Source organism: Colossoma macropomum, unplaced genomic scaffold, assembly GCF_904425465.1.
Source record: "Colossoma macropomum unplaced genomic scaffold, Colossoma_macropomum, whole genome shotgun sequence".
NCBI classification, from domain to species: domain Eukaryota; kingdom Metazoa; phylum Chordata; class Actinopteri; order Characiformes; family Serrasalmidae; genus Colossoma; species Colossoma macropomum.
In genome coordinates this window covers 21,515,806-21,534,261 of record NW_023494785.1, presented here as the reverse complement: position 1 = coordinate 21,534,261, position 18,456 = coordinate 21,515,806, and the positions used below count along the sequence as shown (strand labels likewise).

The 18,456-nt window shown below is 38.7% G+C and overlaps 1 protein-coding gene across 4 annotated transcripts in view; it reads right to left on the bottom strand.

The window, feature by feature from the left end:
- Positions 1 to 18,456, bottom strand: part of ptprub (protein tyrosine phosphatase receptor type Ub) — a 241,553-nt gene that overhangs the window by 53,599 nt on the left and 169,498 nt on the right. For all 4 annotated transcript variants that reach the window (XM_036587010.1, XM_036587002.1, XM_036587018.1 and 1 more), the window contains exons 10-13: positions 16,304 to 16,505; positions 11,566 to 11,668; positions 10,383 to 10,656; positions 828 to 864 (exon numbers count right to left, since the gene is read on the bottom strand). In XM_036587010.1, the coding sequence (XP_036442903.1) occupies positions 828 to 864; positions 10,383 to 10,656; positions 11,566 to 11,668; positions 16,304 to 16,505 (616 nt within the window). The remainder of the gene's footprint in view (positions 1 to 827; positions 865 to 10,382; positions 10,657 to 11,565; positions 11,669 to 16,303; positions 16,506 to 18,456) is intronic.

Here is an 18,456-nt window from a genome sequence, read left to right as displayed (position 1 = left end):
AATATGACAAATAACATACTGTCGCTGTCCAAAGAAAACGATGTATCTCCAATTTTTGTTGATTTTTAGTTTTCTGCATAATCTGAATACAATGACTGTACTTCACATTGTGTGGAAATGTCATGGTGAATGGACCAATAGCAATGCTCTAAAATTTCTTGTAATAAAATATCTTCACATTGACTTACATTAAAGGTAAAGAACATTTTCACCCTCTCCTGTATAGTTACCATTTTGGAAATACTTGTTTTACTTTGGACAGCAATGATGTTAAACTCTAGTTGCTCCTTACAACATACATTAACTTTAACAATGCTTTACCTTCTCCTCTAAATTTACCAATGAGATATGAGAGTTTTATTAAGAAATCAACATGTAGGATTAAATGTGTGTGTTTGTGTGTATGTGTGTATTGCTTGATAAATAGACTGATGTATAATATACAGAATACTTTAGTAACACTGTAACATAATATGGCCATGCCAATGAAGTTTCCATGTATTCAGTTGAAATCAGACATATAGACAGAAAGACAGAAACTGCAAGAAGAGTCTAAGTGAGGTTTCAGACTAAAGAAACAGACATTCCTCTCCTTAGTTACACATTACACCATACCTCCTGGGAAATTTACTGGTTGTTGCTCTGTGGGCCAGAGAACCAAGCACTGAGGGAATAAGCTGGCCTGTGAGATTGGCTAGTGACATATGGCAGAGTACTGTTCTTGTCTATGCTTGAGCTGGGATCTGCCAGCAAAAGTAGTGGCCTACAACAGTGGATGAGGTCTAACAGAGGATTAGGAGAAAAAAAAAAACAGGACAAAAACTCACCTTTACGGGCGATACGGATGCAGTTTATCCTGGTTTCCTGAACAAAGAGAGAGAGAGAAGAAACGTAGAGAGAATTTAGAGGCTGAAATGCTGCATAAAACAAGCAGTGGAGCAGCATTACTGTCTGATATCTGATGGGACGTTAAATGAGCTCATACTGATTTCAGCCAAATCAACAACAGCAAGCAGGAAACAAGAGATAAAACACATTTAAGACCAGCAGTGCTGCTCGTTCTCACTGAACCCAAGTGTGTGTGTGTGGTGGAAATATAAAAGACTGTAATGTAAAGAAAAGGAGATGAAGGGAGAAAATAGCTTCCCACCAGCAAACAAATACAAAAAGGAATTAATTTGCCTGAAATCTGGGCTGATGACATTGGGGTGTTATGAAAAGGACCTTCGTCAAATAACACTAATGAGATCCAAGCCCGTAATCCAATTCCGGCCTGCCACCTCGACAAGGAGATGCATTATCAAATTAAGATTTACAGATGCTAATTCAGGCATTATAGGACAATTATGCAAATCTCCCCATGCGGAAAGGAGTGAGAAGCCCCTTCTCAAACTGCGGTTCAATTGCTTTTTTTCTTTTTAATTGAAAATCCATTTCAAGCTGTCTCGTTCCTAAAGCCTCTCCTTAACCCTTCACTGGGGAGAGAGAGAGCGGGCAAATGAGAGAGAGAGAGAGAGAGAGAGAGAGAGAGAGAGAGAGAGAGATACAGAAAGAGAGCAAAAAAAAGTGTGGAGAAAGAGAGAGAGATATTGAGAGAGAGAAATAGAGAAAGAGAGAGCAAGAAACAGAGAAAAAGTGAGTGTGAGAAAAAAGATTGAGGGATAAACAGTGAATGATAGAGAGGGACTGAATGACAAAGAGAAATGCAGAAAGTAAATGAAAGAGAAAGAAAAAAAAGATAGAGAAAGCGAGATGAAGTAAGAACACAGAGCCAGAAAGAGCGAGAGTTAGTGTGCGAAAGAGATATTGAGACAAAGAAAAACAGATGACAGTTAACAATTTAAACCTGAGAATTCATTTTTGAATGCCTGTTCTTGTTGTTTCTTTGTTATTAACAATTTAATTGTCTTTTTTGTTCATTAAATGCAATTATTAAAGTACAGGCCTAAAGTGGCCAAACTGCCTGATTAGCTTTCTATCTTCTTCACTGTTGATGCTTAGTAGCAGCCAACAAATCACAAACACAGCTCAAGCTCAAATAAAGAACCATTACTCACTGTGCCCTCTTAAGGAGTTACTGCACCACTTAGAAGTCAGAACTTTTTTTGTTTTAATTAGACTAACAGCATATCAAACACAAGTCCTGCTTTATTTATTTATTTTTGTCTTTTATTTGACTAAACCCAACAGATGAAATTACACCCAATTTAAAATCATGTTTCTTGTGACATAAACATATGATTGTGAAAGCTGGCAACTATGCAAACAATTGCGATCAGCCTAAATAATTATGATAAGCTCAAAAATCATGATCAGGTGATAACGCAATAATAGTGACAGGCCTAATCATGTCAATAGTGTTCTGGTGGGCCTGTATCTAAATATGGTCAAGAGATGAGAGAAATGAGAAAGAGAGAGAGAGAGAGAGAGAGAGAGAGAGAGGGAGAGAGAGAGAGAGAGAGAGAGAGAGAACGTGATATTTATTCAGAGATATAAACACAGTCTCACAAACATTCAAAGAAAAGCACAGGCATACATAAATGCACGGTGCAATGACATTTAGGCCAGCCCAGGCTTTCTGACCACATCATCTTTATCTCCACCAGCAGCCATCATTGACATGCAAGTGTGCCATAGCTTCCCTATTACACACTCGCCTGTAAGAGCGAAATCAAAGGGAGAGAAAGCTGATAGCAGTTCACACTCCAAACACGACCAGCAGGCCCACGCTGACCCAGCACAGAGTCAATCCTCGTAGTCACAGCCCAGATATATAACTTACAGAGCACAGCCCCGCCATCAGAAGCAGTCAATAAAAGAAGGGGTTTGAGCGACAGACGGGAGAGAGCGGGCGAGCTTTGATCACACGGGCGCAGTCACAAAGCTTAAGCCCACTTCCCTCACTTAATCAAATTCACAGGAACGGTCATGCCAGCCACTGCAAAAGCGGATCTGTCAGCAAACTCAGCCTAAGTAAATGAATTATGAGCACTATATTTAACCAGTCTGGGGAAGGAAAAGAACTTATTAGAAAGCACACACTTGGTTTAGTGAAGAAGGGGTGAGAGAAAGGGTTAGAGAAAGAGAGAGAGACAGAGAGAGAGAGAAAGAGAGAGAGAGAGAGAGAGAGAGAGAGAAAGAGATGATAGATTTCAGCTCAGGCCATTCATCTTGACATGGCAGAGACTGCAGAGTGAAAATGAGAGGAAGTAATTAGTGAGTGAGAGATTCAGGGACAGAAGGTACTCACTGGGAGATCAGTGAACACACACACACACACACACACACAAACACATACACTAGGCCTGGGGCCCCAAAGGTCTTCTTAATACTCTAAACTACAAATTTTAGTGTGTGTGTGTGTGTGTGTTTATGCGTGTGCTTGAGGGACAGTCCTGATTTCATTGTTGAGGGGTGTTCAGGGACTCAGTGAAAGGATAAAGGGAAAAGAAGAGATAAAACAGACAGAAACAGCCACTCTGTAATTTGATGAGTCTGGATTCATCTTTAAAGTATCTCTTAAGATCTTTCAGTCAAATCAGCTGAGTGGTGTGACAATAACAGCATGAACAGAATCAGCTAACTGTCAAGAATAACAGGCAAATACGGCACAGATACCTTCAGCTGGTACAAAATATTGGGGAATTTTTGAAAGTCAGCCGTCATCAGCTGGTGAACCGCAGTCCGGACGTGGACCCAGCAAAGTATTTCAGTGGATCAAAACGAGCATCAAAATACAGCAAAGCTGTACAATGTATGTATAAAATGATCGTATTTCAGCTACATACATGAACATGAACAAGTGTGGCTTCTGTGGCAGTCTTGTTACAGTTTATCCAATCACATACATTAAGGTAAACAACAAAAGCAAAGACAGTTCACTGGAACAGAGACTACGGGGCTAGATCTCAGGTCAGAAAGCAAATACATTGACATATTTTCACAGATTTCATTTACTGTTTCTGATCTGAGTAGTGAAAATAGATTATTCATTAACTACAGGGACTTCAGTGCAAACTGGTTGAGCTGTTCTTAGGTCATAGAAGTGTATAATAAGACTTTGGGCCTGCTGACCGGCCCTGGCCATGTAAGGAGTTAAAAATAAATGAACAGAGAACTGTGAGTTTTTCTCTCAGTTTCAAGTTTAAAATTGATGTGTCTCATCTGTTCAGTGGCATGAAAAGTGGGAACATTAACCAGTACTACTGCGAAAGTACAATACGAAACCAGTCACAAAATTCAGTTCTGAGGAATAAAAATAAACTTAAGCTCAACATAAAAGGTCCACTAGAGTCCTTATCCATTCCTGACAGCACAAGAACATGAAATGCTCATTAAGAATAGTCTTTATTATTTTATTTATCATATATTTCATATATAACCCTTTTATTCAAATTTATTTTATCATATGCAAAAGCTCTGCCCTGTGATGGACTGGCAGCCTTAACAGGGTGTTTCCTGCCTTCTGCCCGGTGAGCGCTGGGATAGGCTCCAGGACCCCCTGAGACCCAGGAGGATAAGCAGCTTAGATAATGTGTGTGTGTGTGTGTGTGTGTGTCCTGAAAAGGCAGGATTCTTTTCTCCTGTGGATGAATCTTTTTAAAGATTAAGGTTTTAAAGAGTTTTTCTTTCAAAATGATTTTTGACTACATTTTTTCCTGGCAAACAATAGCCAATGGCCATACAAATTTAAAACACTCATTAGATTCTAAAAGTATGATCAAAATAAAACATTTCATCAAAATATGTTTGATATATATGTCTGATGTTATTGTATTGATGCCTGGGCAAATTAATAATGGCATTGAACGATAACCATTGTTACCATTCACTCATGTTAGTTTGTTTATCTGGACCTTTGTAAGCAACAAATGTGATGTAATTGGACCTCCACAAGTTTTATCTGAATACTCTTGGCCTATTTTATTGATACTGACATTTTTGATAGCGACTTTTCTGTAAAATTTCTCACTGAAAACTTGCTACTGTTTCAGTATTTACTTTAGCTTGAATGAATTGAGTAGTTAATCAAATTTGTGCTAAATGTTTTTCATATGTGATAAAGCACTGACCTGCCTTGCCTTCATAAATTAACTTACTATTTACTGTACTATAATCATTGATTGCCATTACATAAATTTATAGTCTATTTCTTCCCCTCTTGTCACATTTATGATTCTCAGTATTTTTCTAAAATATTTTTCTGATCATGCAGAACAGAAAAAAATACTTACTGTATTTCTGTAACAAAACCTGGCACTGTAAAAGGCAAGAAACTGATATAAACTGAATACTGAATATGCATTAGAAAAAAACATGTTAATAACATCGCAGGTTTGACTTACAAGCCATTACATATATTGGCAAAATGAGAGAACTGCATTTTCACCTAGTTTTACCTTTGAATTGATGCATATAGGCTTTAGCTTCCTGACTTTGGTCCCTCCCCACCAACTTGTCTGACTAAATTTTCACCCCGCATTCCTTTTAATCTTATGCTCCTGACAAACATTTTGAAAGCCACTTCTGAATGTAATATTGTTGAAAGAAATGAACCAAGAAAAAAGAAAGAAACTTAAAATAAACTTCCTCTAATAGCTCACTTACAGCAGAGTGGTAATGTTAAACACTAGCTTACTCTGCTGAACTCCTTCCTCTTTAGCTGGAGGTGCCGGCCTTTCCAGCGATTACTGTAGCATAAAATAGCAGAGAATGAAAATGAATATTTAGGTAAAGGTCAGGGGTGTAAATCACTGGAGCTGAGTGGAAGTGGAGCAGCGTAGTTCACCTCCAAAGTGGCTGAGCTGCAAAGTGATGGTGGGTGCTATTATAGTTGAGTTGTCACATGCATTTTCAATCAGGCAGCAGCGGAGGACCCCGGGGGACTCAACAGTGGGGTCAGCGGTGAAGGTGGCCAAGAGTCTACTGTTTAATATTACTAAACTCAGTCCATCTCTGCATGTCTGAACTGCTGTCCAAAAGCAGTGAATGAGCTTAGCTATCCGAGCCAGGCTTCCAGGTGCTGAGCCCGAGTGATAACCTTCTGCTAAATGTCAGATGCATCTCTTTGAGGACGAACGCTCGCTGACTGGCGCTGAAACCAAATGAAGCATTAAAAAAGCCTCCTCACTGCCATTTCTCTATAACACTCAAATGTGTATTGGCATATTCATACAAGAGCCAGGTGAGTAAACAGTGTGACGCTAACAACAGAAAGACGTCAGAGTCACATTTTATACTGAAGGTCTCCTATGGCTTGTGTCGAAATGTTATCAATCTCAGCTGATTATCTTATTAAATCTGAGAGTTTGGACTAAGATAAGAGGCAGATTAAGATTTCAGATTGGGGTTAAATTTAGAGTTAGACTCACGGCCAGATGTACTGAGCCTTTGTGCTGCTTAAAAATATAATAATAATAATAATAATAATAATAATAAAATAACAAAAAAAGAGCAGCTAGACGAATGCACAAGCCTTGAACATGTGCTGAAACAATGTTGTCACTGTCGGAAAAAACTTTGTATCTCCATTTTTGTCATTATTTATTTATTTATTTCTTTATTTACTGAATTTAAAAATGTCTGCTGCCCTTTATACTATGGTTAAATTTTATGATGAATGGACCAATATCAATGCCCCAACATTACCTGGAAAAAAAAACTTATTCCATTAACTTCTATTTAAAGTTAAGAACGTTTTTCATTCTGTAAACTTAGTATTTTTGAGGTTTTGTCACATAAGTGGGAATATTTGCCAACAGAATAATAATTTTTGAATTTTTCCCTTGTTTGACTTCCCAAATTCTATTCTTTCTCTTCATTATCTCTTCATCACTGAACTTGCATTTTCTCTTTTTGTCCCAAGCCTGTCACTGCGTATGTTAAAACCTCACAAGCACAGTGCAGTTAGTGGTCTGCTTCTGTTCTAAAGTAGCAGGTATACTGTGAGTGGCTGTTAGCAAGACAAGCCTATCTAGTGCACTTAAGTAGCTATACAAATATGCTACGTAAATATCTATCACCCATTAAAAAGTTATGCATTACTATGGTGTATTTTTACTCCAAAGATAATTTTGAACGCTTTTCACTTAGAATACACTTTTCTGTTCTGATACCAATATTTAACCAATACTTAAAACTTAACTATCTGCAGACTACTAAGCAGGTACAGCATGTTTTTTGTGCATTGTTAAGCGAGAATATGCAAATCCAAGTGGTGTCTTAGTGGGCATACCATGTATACCTATGTATCAAGTAGACTATACCTCTGTAGGTTGTGTAATGACCAACAGCCCTAGAAAACTGAAGGTTAATTCAGACACACTGAGACTGCATGTCAAGTCACATTTTGTGCTCTGCCTTCTCATGTATGTATATCTACCCCGTGTAGGTTTAGAGTTTATGTTAAGTTAAATTTAACATACATTTAGCTAAATATCAGTTAATGATGAGGTCAACATCTACAAACAGCAGGGTTGACAGCTCTCATGGTTTTCGCATGAGGCTCACAGTTTTGCGTCTTTTCTCAAGCTCTCACTCTCTGCAAAGAGCCTATGTGTTCAAAACAAACTTGCACGTGGCTTTTTTTGTTCTTTTTTGCATTATAACATCCAATTGGGCCATATTGTAGCCTACTGATAAGACATTAGCTATATCTCCTGCAGCTCTGTCTTTTGTATGTCACTAGTGCGGTCTCAGAGTGTGTCTTGCCCTTTCACCTTGGACGAGCAAAGCACAGGGGGCAGTGGCAAAAATTTACATTTATTGAACTTTGACCCCACCATGCCCTGACCATGAAGTGCCCAGCCAATGACTGCAGACTATATTTTCAGAACCTTTTACTGTGTAAAAATGGTAAATATTAAGAAACATATAGTCAGTAATTTGAGTTTTCTTAAGTTATACAATCAGTTGCTGGAGTGGTAAATCCTGCCTTACATGATGTCTAGGAGCTGCTGAGCTTGCTTTTAATGGTGCATCGTTCCTGGTTTAAAACTGGCTTCAAACCTACATCCTTATGACAATTACCTGGAGTTAATTAGTGTTTAGTGCATGCAAAACTCAAAGTCTCACTCCATTCTCATTTCAGGCATCTAAAAGTCTCACTTTAGCCACTCTGACTGCAGTGGACTATCAAAATAAAGTGTTATTGAAGTTACTATTTGGAGCCACGGAAGAGCAGCTTCCTGTCAGAGCTGAGAGAGTGATGGCTGCGAGGACTGTGAAGCGCTATGCTGCATGGCTGTGCTCCGCTCTGAGGGTAATTAGAGGATTAGACAAATGTGAGGGAGGCAGCATGTTGTGTGAGTGCGTGAGATCTGCAGATTGAGACTAGGGTCTCACAGGGGGCACACAAACTCATGAGGGCAAGCTGGCACCAGCAGAGCCTCACTGAGCTGGCAGGATGGCAGGTGGGTGGAGGCTAGAAGTCAAGCTGATCCAGTCTGGTGCTACTGTCCTTGTGGGCCACAGGCCGTGATGGCCTGCCGCCAGTCACAACAAACAGTAATCCCACCTGCCAGTGAGGCGCTAATCTAATGTAATCTATTATATTAATCCAAATGTGTGGGCTGAGCAGTGAGCTCCACCAGCGCGTGGGACCTGAGTTTTCATTTCATCACATTCAGAGCCTGGTGACCCGCAGTCATCACTCTACAAACTTCTCTGAAAGTTGTCTGGAAGGATTCTTAAGCAGCCGGAGAAGCCCATCTGTCCAGGCCTAATTTTAGCAATGAACCGCTTACACAATAAACTGCATTCCCCATGCCAATGTGGGCCTGACTAATAACATAAACTGCCAATTATCTATTTCTGATCAGCTGCACCTGTGCCCAATTACGCCAGAGAAATGGTTCACGCTTGTGAACCATGGCGTTCTGAAGATGCCGAATGTCCACGGGGAGTGTGGAGGCTGTTGTGCTTTGTTTGAATATGGCCTGAAAATACTGAGCTTGGCACAAAGCATGACAGAGCTTCTCTTGTTCTCGTGTTCATAACCTGCTCTGGCTGTGAGCCCGCACAGCTTTTAATCACTCTTGACTTGCATGGATGTGGAGAGTTAAAGGGAGGAGAGGAGTTTGAGAGGATAAGATGGCTGTGAGGTAATGCCTTTGTAATTCTCAGCTTATCACAGATTTACTGCCTGCAGTAAATCTTATTCTGGGTTCCAAACTGTGCTATAACCTCTTCTCTTATAAGCAAGGGGTGGTATGAATCAAAGTTCTCAGAGTGAGAAAGCTGATCTAAGATCAGGATTTGTTTTTTTCATGTCTATGTGAAAATAACAATACAGACAACATGCACTTTTTAAGCTTTAGAAAGCTTAAGAAGTTCTAGAAATCCACCAATACACTTTTGTAAAATCCTTTCATAGTATCCTTACAGTGTACCATGTTGGTTGAGCACTAAAGATGAAATTCTGACAAATTCTTCAGAATGATAAAGGACCATCTCTAATAAGCAGTTGACCAAAACAGCAATTATAAAACAGGTAGCTCCAGTTCTGAAATGTATTTATTTGAGCCATTTTCATAGCTGCTGTAAAATACCTGATGTACTCATATCAACATATCAACTGAATTCTATTTTTTAAAAAAAGTTGTTTTCTGTTGATTTCTAAAGTAAAAAGAATAAGTCAGTAAACTATTTAAAAAAAATGTTAATGAAAATGTTAATGCAGAGTTACTGTATATTAATTAATAAAAAATTAAAAATAGAAAAAAAAGAATACAAAAATAGTAATGACAATCCAGAAAATATGACCAGAATTAAAAACGTTGATAAAACTGAAACATAAACTGGAATATAAAATGATGAGCTACTAGTTGTTCTGTATGTTTTAAAGTAATATTTACAACTTATTACTAGCCCAAGTTAAAAATGTAAATGTAAAAATATAAATGCCATGACCAGAGTGAGCTCTGGCTCCACGGCTTTTGATAGGTGGTCCTAAACACCAGTATTTTTACCTGTGTGCTTCATTTTTAGTACTCTCATCTAGCGGAATCGCGTCCTCATGTGTACAGTTCATTAATTTTCCTTAACATGAATGAACCCAGGAATAAACAGGAACTGTTATTTATTGGAAATGAAATAAATCAGTGTTAATGTTTTTAACCAATGACATCAGTCAAGCAATTGTTTGTTGGTTAACGGTTAACAAGCTAAACATTTACATTGATTTTGTGTACAACGTTGGTTTTAACCATACAAATCTTCAAACAAGATATGGATTGCTGAACAAACAGCACTGTAAAATCACTACAGGTAACAGAGATACAGCTGAAAATGATGGTAATAATGCTAAAACTAAGTGCCATTATTAGGCATCATTTCCTAAAAAGCTTGAATTCAACATGTCATGCGAGACAGGTGACACTCACCCCTCGGAAGTTGCTCATGGCCTGAAAGTAGATGAGGTAGTTCTTCCTGGGGTCCAGTGGGCTGTTCCAGTAGCCATTGTAGGTGTGGTTGTCGCCCACAGTGAAGGGTGTGGCCTCAGGCAGGCTGCTTGGGGGCAGTTCAGCTGTGTAGTAGTGTGGAGTGCCCCGAGCCTGTGCCTCTCCGTGTGAAATGGGCACAGGGAAACAATCCTGCATCCCCAACTCCCTCTTCACTTTCCTCACACTCTCCTCCTCCACCACCACCTGGTATGTACTGCACACAGAGCAGAGAGTGCCATCAGCCATGCAGCCTTTAGGGACAGCTGGGGTTATTTAAATATATGGATATGCAATCTCATCCTAGTATTTGGTACCTGGCTATTCAAATATGTCATGTATAATGTGGAACAAAAAGCAATGAAAAAATTGTATTATCTTTATTTTTAAAAGTGTTTGTGACAGAGCGTGCAATGCAGAACGGCAGAGAATGCCAAACAGCTGATACTGCATGTCATGTAAGGTGAAATATATTAAGCAAAGCCAAACATGGACATATTCCAAACATAAGGATTACAATTTTACAGTTTAAACCTGAGTTACTGTTCTGTAGATGAAACGGTAGCATATTAAATCACATCCACCTAAAACATAAAGCTAAATCACTTAATCAACCCAAACAATCAGGTACAATCATTTCTTAGGCTAGCTGCATACAATAATGTTATACTCTCTATATTTTCATATGTATTATTAATAACAACATGAAAATATTTTCTCTTCTGGATACTATTTGTTTAAAAATGTGGACATTTGAATAACAAAATGGTTTAAATGCCAGTCCCCGGTAGCCATACTATGTCAACACACCTTAAACACAGAATGCGAAAGTAGTAGAAAGAATATTTGTTTTATGAGGATCACCATACCAATTACTTAAAAAAACAACAAAAAAACACAAAGCAGGTAATCAGATTATATCACTGAGACTCTGTAATACTCAAGATTATTTCACTTATCAAAGTCTTAATCACGTAATCTGCAGAAATACAAATTGAACACCCAGCATGTGCAATGTTGGTATTACCAAGAAATTATAATTTAATAACACTGATCCAAAGCATGAATTTAACTAGCTATAGGTGTAAACAGTGCAGTCATGAAGTCATCATGATGTCATTCTCACCTGACTGGAGCGCCTCGGCCCTGGGCGGGACGGAGCAGCACTGTGATGGTGCCTTCTGTCTCGCTCAGCGGAGACGGCATGTCTCCATAGTCGAAGGTTGGTGCTTCACACAAAGAGAGAGAGAAGGAAGGAGATTGAGGAAAAAAAACATAAAAAGGAGAGAACGAGTCACAGTTAATTTGTCAACTACAGCTTTTTATTTTAACTGACACATCATGTGTCATACTGGTAAGTCATGAGAAAAGCAAGAGCTGAACTACTTCACAGCTATGAGATTCTTGCAACTCATCAAGTGTCTGCCTGTCTCATTAAAAAAAAAAGTGGTGTAGCCTGTAGCAGACTGAGATAATATTAATGATCAACCTCCGCCTCAAGCAAATAAACACTTGCAATAACCTACTTCCTACTCATCCCACCTGAATCCATGCTTACTAGTTGTAGGCTATAAACAACACCTTATTCTCTCCCCTGCCACCCTGACTCTCCTATCCAACCATGGACCTGCTGGTTGTCTAGGATACAGAGTGCAATTAAAAGGCATGGAGTGAAGGTGAATACGAGAATCCTTCCCCGGAGAAGTCTGGCCAGAACATGAACAGCTTTCTTTAATAATGCCAGTCAATGGGCGATGGGGAGGAAAGGCAAACAATTATGGAGAAATCAATGATTATGGCATTAGAAGGCGTTTTGGAAAAACTGCAGTGGTGAAAGCAGGCTTCAATTAAAGTGAGGCATCTAATGGCATTGACACATTCAACACATCAACGTCCATTCAGTCAGAAAATTACTGCGACGAGCGCTTATACACACACCGGTGAGGAAAATACAGAGCACACTGAGGACTCACTCCCACACACACACACGTCAATATGTCAAGTCTCACAAGACATATGAGTACAATATAAAAGTTCAGAAGTTGCACATACACTGGTCTAGACAGTATGCAACAGACCAAAAAAAGAAAGAAGTTTCTATATATTCACTGATCTGTTTGGTGGCTCTCTGAGCGTAAGTGTAATTTTCAAGGGAGGGATGAGAACTTAACTCACTCAACAATTTTAACTTGGCCATGTAAAATATAATTAATGTATCAGTATTACTAATACTGGTATAATACATTTTCATTACAAAAAGTATTCTACCAAAAAAAAAAAGTAATAAAAAAAAAAAACAACAACTACAACAAAAACAGTTTCATTGCCTCACACTGAAGTTCCCTCGTCAAGCATGTCATGTTAAGCTAAAGACCTTCTGCTAGTAATGACATGTCTCTTGATGTGTTTAGCACAGATTTTGCTACTGTCTTAGAAAGACCAATGTTCAATACAAAATACCTTTAAATCTTCCTGGCCTGACTGGCTCAGATTTTTTCTTAGTTCATTGAGGAAACAAAAAAACAGGCGTGTGTGGCAAGACGTTAGGTTTTATTTACAAGGCATGGTAAGTATTTAGTACTTAACTGTCTTCTTGACATTACTATTTTAGCAACGTAACAATATAACATTTCTCCTATGGTCCAGTTCCCAGGAGGTAACATCATACACTTCCATACTGTTTCCTGCTTTCAGTTTTGATGCTGCTTTCTTGAGGAGCAGGTTGATGTCAGGTCTATATTTAAGTTGAAACTTTTGTTCTTGTAGTCGGCATAAAAAAAGACGTGCGAGGCAGATGCTGACAGACATGAGGTGAGAATACAGCTGTAGGGAAGAAGTGGGGCAAAGATGTTTAATATGCTTTTTCATTAATTGCATCCTTCACCCTTTGCAGTGTCCACATATGTATGTATAAATTTTTTTTATGAATATGACATTTAGAACAATCTCTTTTTTTTAGAAGCTTATGCCCTCAGATCAGTGCAGAAGGTCCTTTTTAACCCTTGCAATGTTCAACCCAAAGTTACGCCCTCTCTGAGGGTTAAAGTGTGTAGCAATATCAAACGCAGCTCTCCTTTTACTGGCCAACTGCTTTTTCTGTACCAACTGCTAGGCTCTAAATTCATTATTAAAGAGCCTTACACTCCTCACACACAAACAGTGTTCCCACGTGATATTTTATATCTCTTTTCATAGCAAAAATACACAAAAAAGAAGTGAATCTCAGGATGGTGCCCATCATTAGTAAAGGTCTCTCAGGCATGGTGGTGACAGAGACTACGGTACTGAAGCTCAGGCTTGCTGCTGTAGGCCACGGTGGAAAAATGGTGATTGCCTGGCTGATTGGAGCATATGGTGTTGTTTAGTGTGCTCGGCTCACAGGCATTGGGGAGATGACAGTGGCGTCAGTGTCTTTGAGAACAGAGGAAATACTGTAATGATGTTTTTTCTTTTCTTTTTTTTTTTTTTTGAAGGAGCTGCTCTCAGTTTTGGAGCAGCTGCAGAAATACTGCTCAGGCAAACACACCCACACACCACTGCATAATGACTCCGACACACACACACGCTTTTGCACATACAGATAATGACTTATGAGCATCATGCGCACACACACAAACACATACTCAACTACCAAACATCAGCATGTGCAAACACACTCAGATACTTCAGAAAAACACAGATACTTCAGAAAAATATACCACTGCAGATGAGGCTGATGGATATCATCAGTGGAAGATGGACATACATCTGTACAGTTTCATATTGTCCTTTAAATTAAACCTCAGAATTACAGATACATAAATGTAATTATTAATTTGTGCATGATTAAGCACATAGTTACCAGTGTTGATGAGGTTACAAAAAATAGCCCATTAAAAATAACTAATTACTTCTCTTAAATTGCAATGGGATTATAATACTAATTACTCACTGGATAAAGTGTCTTAATACTCATCACTAAAACATACGCAAATCTGTACCAGCTGGAAAGCTCAATTGAAAAACACAGTATTTCTTTTAAAGGGGACCTATCATGCTCACTTGAAATGTCCACGATTTTAATTTTGGGTCTACTAGATGAGCCCAGTGTGCTCTGATTGGTCAGCTCATTCACTCTGCAGGTAGGTGGGCAATAAGGATTGTGTTACTAGATTATGTAATCTTGTAACAAAGGGCTGGAATTCCAGCACATTTTGGGCAGCTGAGAAATGTGATTTCTGTGGGAGAGAGTTACTCTCACTGGCATGTACTATAGGCTTTGTAACTTTGCAGAGTGTTTAAATGCACAAAAAGCTATAACACAATAAAGGGAAGGGAAAAACCAGAAATGCATAATAGGTCCCCTTTAAGTAATTATTCAGAAAAAAATAGCCAAGCACAGTAAACATCACTTAAAAGCTCTGTCTGGGTGAAAAACACGGTCAGTTGTGCTTTAAATTATGAATAGCTAGTGTAACTAAAAACCTAGAAAGTAGCCATTAGAACCCTGAATAGCTGTATCGTAAGTAAAATTTTCTATGAATGTAAAGCTTGCAGAGCTGTTCCTGTATGAAAACAGAGTCTGGCCTGGTTAGGTGATTTTGGAGTTCTCTTTGCTTCAGCACAGTGGTATTTATCCATCATGTTAGCACAATTACATGCTTCGACAGAGTGTTTGCAGAGTTTACAGCACTACCCGTGCTCACGCTGCCCTGGTCATATTCACCATACAGTGTCATGCAGGAGGCTGTCGCAGGGAGCACATTACCCAGAAAATGCATATGCAAATTACCCAAAAAAAGACAGGCACAGATAATCTACATAGAGGAAATGTATGTTTTAAATGTATATCATTGATATTGCTCTGTTAGAGGCATACAAGTAATGCAAATAAAGGAATTATTATTGTCTTATAAATTCTTATTAACTGTAATGTGATTACAAGAATTTAAACTGTTATGAGTTACATTAATGTGTTACAGGAAAAAGTGATGAGACTGTAAACACGCTACTTTTTACTGCATTATCCCAAAAACATTTATATTCGATTTACACTCTGTATCGACAGGTTTGAGAATGTCTTTCTGACTTTCATTTCAGTGTAAAAAAAATACAACTTTATTTTTCTTTACAAGACTACAACTTTTTTCCTTACTCAAAACAATATTTTACGCACAACAGTAACTTTTCATCAAATTCCAATCATAACACAATTTTTAAACACAAATAGTTTCAGCTGAAAGTTTAGAAACCACGCTTTCAACAAAATTTCTCCTTGTTCCAAATAGCTATGAGTGAAAACATTTAATATAAATTTTCAACATGCTTTTGTTATTGACTCCTGCCACTTCTAAAAGTTGCAGTCCTTTAAAAAGACAGAGTTAAGAAAAGAGTTTCTCTTTCTTTGGGAATTTAATGGCTGCCAAGTTTCAGAGGAGTGGTTGAATTCTATTTGACTGCAGCTCCTGAATCATAATGCAGGGCTTACCGACCTTACTTGCTATATCTTAAGGCACACCCACACACACACACACACACACACACACACACACACGCACACACACACAGACAGGTTCTTTCTGACTTGCTCTCTTATGGCTTATTCATAGCATTTTAAAAGTGTAATGTTCCCGTTGTAGCCCCTCAAATGCTTCCCGAGGTTCTCAGCCAAAACTTCAAAAAACCTTCTAAATGCCACAGATTTCAGTTTAGAGCTAAATTTAAACACTGTTTAATTAATTTAAAGTGCAGAATCCAGTTTTACCGGAACGCTTATTATTCTCTACACATTCAGTAAACTAGACAGGAACACACAGGACTGCACAAACATCAGTCATACACACTCACTCCTCTCTCTCTCACACATACGCAGACATGCTCCTTACCCGAGATGTTGGTGGTGATTTCAGTTAGGGCAGTCTGGCCGAAACCCTTGGCCGTTCGGGCTCGAACAGAGATGAGGTAGGTGGTGCCGGGGTGCAGGTTGGAGAACATGTGGTATGTTTCATTTCTCAGCTTGGAGACAGTGCGCCGCGGGCCCGGCACATTAATGCCAGGGTCAGACGACTCAATGCTCTGGTAACTAATCTGGAATTAGACACATTAAGCCTAATTAAATGACACACACAGTAATTTATATTTGGCATCCCAATATAGAGTAACGTCTACAGTACTGTGATTTTATTTTCTGGTATGGTGATCATGGTGCTGTCATGTCTCATGGTTCAAAAATGTACAGAGGGCTTTATCTCAAATTTAGCTTTTAAAAGCACTTCATCATGTAAAGATTTGTTTAAATTTAATAATTGAATAATTAGGCAAAAAAAAATAACATTTACATAATTTTGTAAGTCCAGATGTAGCTCATCAGCCAAGATATCTTTGGTGTCCATTATCTATGAAAATCGACAAAAGTATCAAATTCAGGCTTGAAGATGGCTGCTAATATTGAGATGTGGCTATGTGGCAAAAGTTTGTCCATTTTTACAGATACCAGTATAAGAGAAACTACATAAGCAAGTCTATTTGACATTGCTTAATAACTCAAAAAAACTATTATAAAAATGAAAACTAGCCATGAAAATGTCCACTGAACCATGAACTAAAACTAAATAGTATTACAGAGGGGGACAAATTGATTTTGATGTTTTCAGTGCATGAAGAACAGTCTAGAAGTGGATTTTTCTAACCTTAAAGCTGAATACCCTGAAGGCTGAACAAGCCTGCAATCAACCTGAGCACATTCTGCTGTTAAACTAACGTTGTTAAAATTCATCCAAAGGAAATGATAGAGCAAAAGAAAACAAATAATTAAAAAAAAGAGAAAAATTTCAAACTATTAATCCCCATGCAATAATATGGAGTTGGTCCCCCTTTTGCAGATATAACAACTTCCCCTCTTCTGGGAAGCTTTCTACAAGATGTTGGAGTGTGTCTGGGAATTTTTGCCCATTCATCCAGAAGAGCATTTGTGAAGTCAGACACTAATGTTGGATGAGAGGGTCTGGCTCGCAATCTCTGTTCTATTTCATCCCAAAGTTGTTTGTTGGGGTTGAGGTCAGGGCTCTGTGTGGGCCAGTCAAGTTTTTCCACACCAAACTCACCCAGTCATGTCTTTATGGACCTTATGGACCTTTGCACTGGGGCACAGTCATGCTGGAACAGAAAAGGTTCTTCCCCAAACTGTTACCACAAAATTGGAAGCATACCATTGTACAAAATATCTCAGTACGCTGATGCATTAAGATTTTCTTTCACTGGAACTAAGTGGTCTAGCCCAACCCTTGAAAAACAACCCCATAGCATTATCCCTCTTCCACCAAACGTTAAAGTTGGCACAACGCAGTCAGGCAGGTAAGGTGTTCCTGGCATTCACAAAACCAAGACTTGTCCATCAGACTGCCAGATAGGGAAGCAGGTTTCATCACTCCACAGAACACATTTTCACTGCTCCAGAGTCCAGTGGCAGCGTGCTTTATAAGGGACACCCCTGGTGACTGTGACATGTCCTCTCACACAGAGCTTGCCTGTCATTATCTGACCTTTACCACTGAATTTGCACTGCTCCCAAATTCCTTGTAAAAATTGTGTTTGGTTTTATTACGTTTGGTTTTTGGTTTACTGTAAAACTGTGTTTGGTTTTATTCATTATTACACTGTTGGCAACACTTTGAAGACCTTGTGTATTTTTTAAATGAACTGTGTCCCTTATCGATTCAGTAATTCAGTAATGCAGTAAAGCATTTTATTCTTCAATATAGCACAATCCTGTAGTATAAGGGACGGGTGGCATCCCTAGAAGCCACACACGTCTTGGTTGACAGACTATATTTGGAGTAAAAGGAAAAATGTGTAAATCTGCGTTTTTCACCAAACAACACATTCAGCATTATTTACACCTTTCACAACTGTTTGTGCTAAGACTAGCATCCATGTTACCATGTGCATATGCAGTGAATCTGTAAAGAACAATGTGATGCACTAGGAGATCGAGTGTTACAGATGAAAGCCAGTGCTGATGGATCCTGCTTCACTTTAT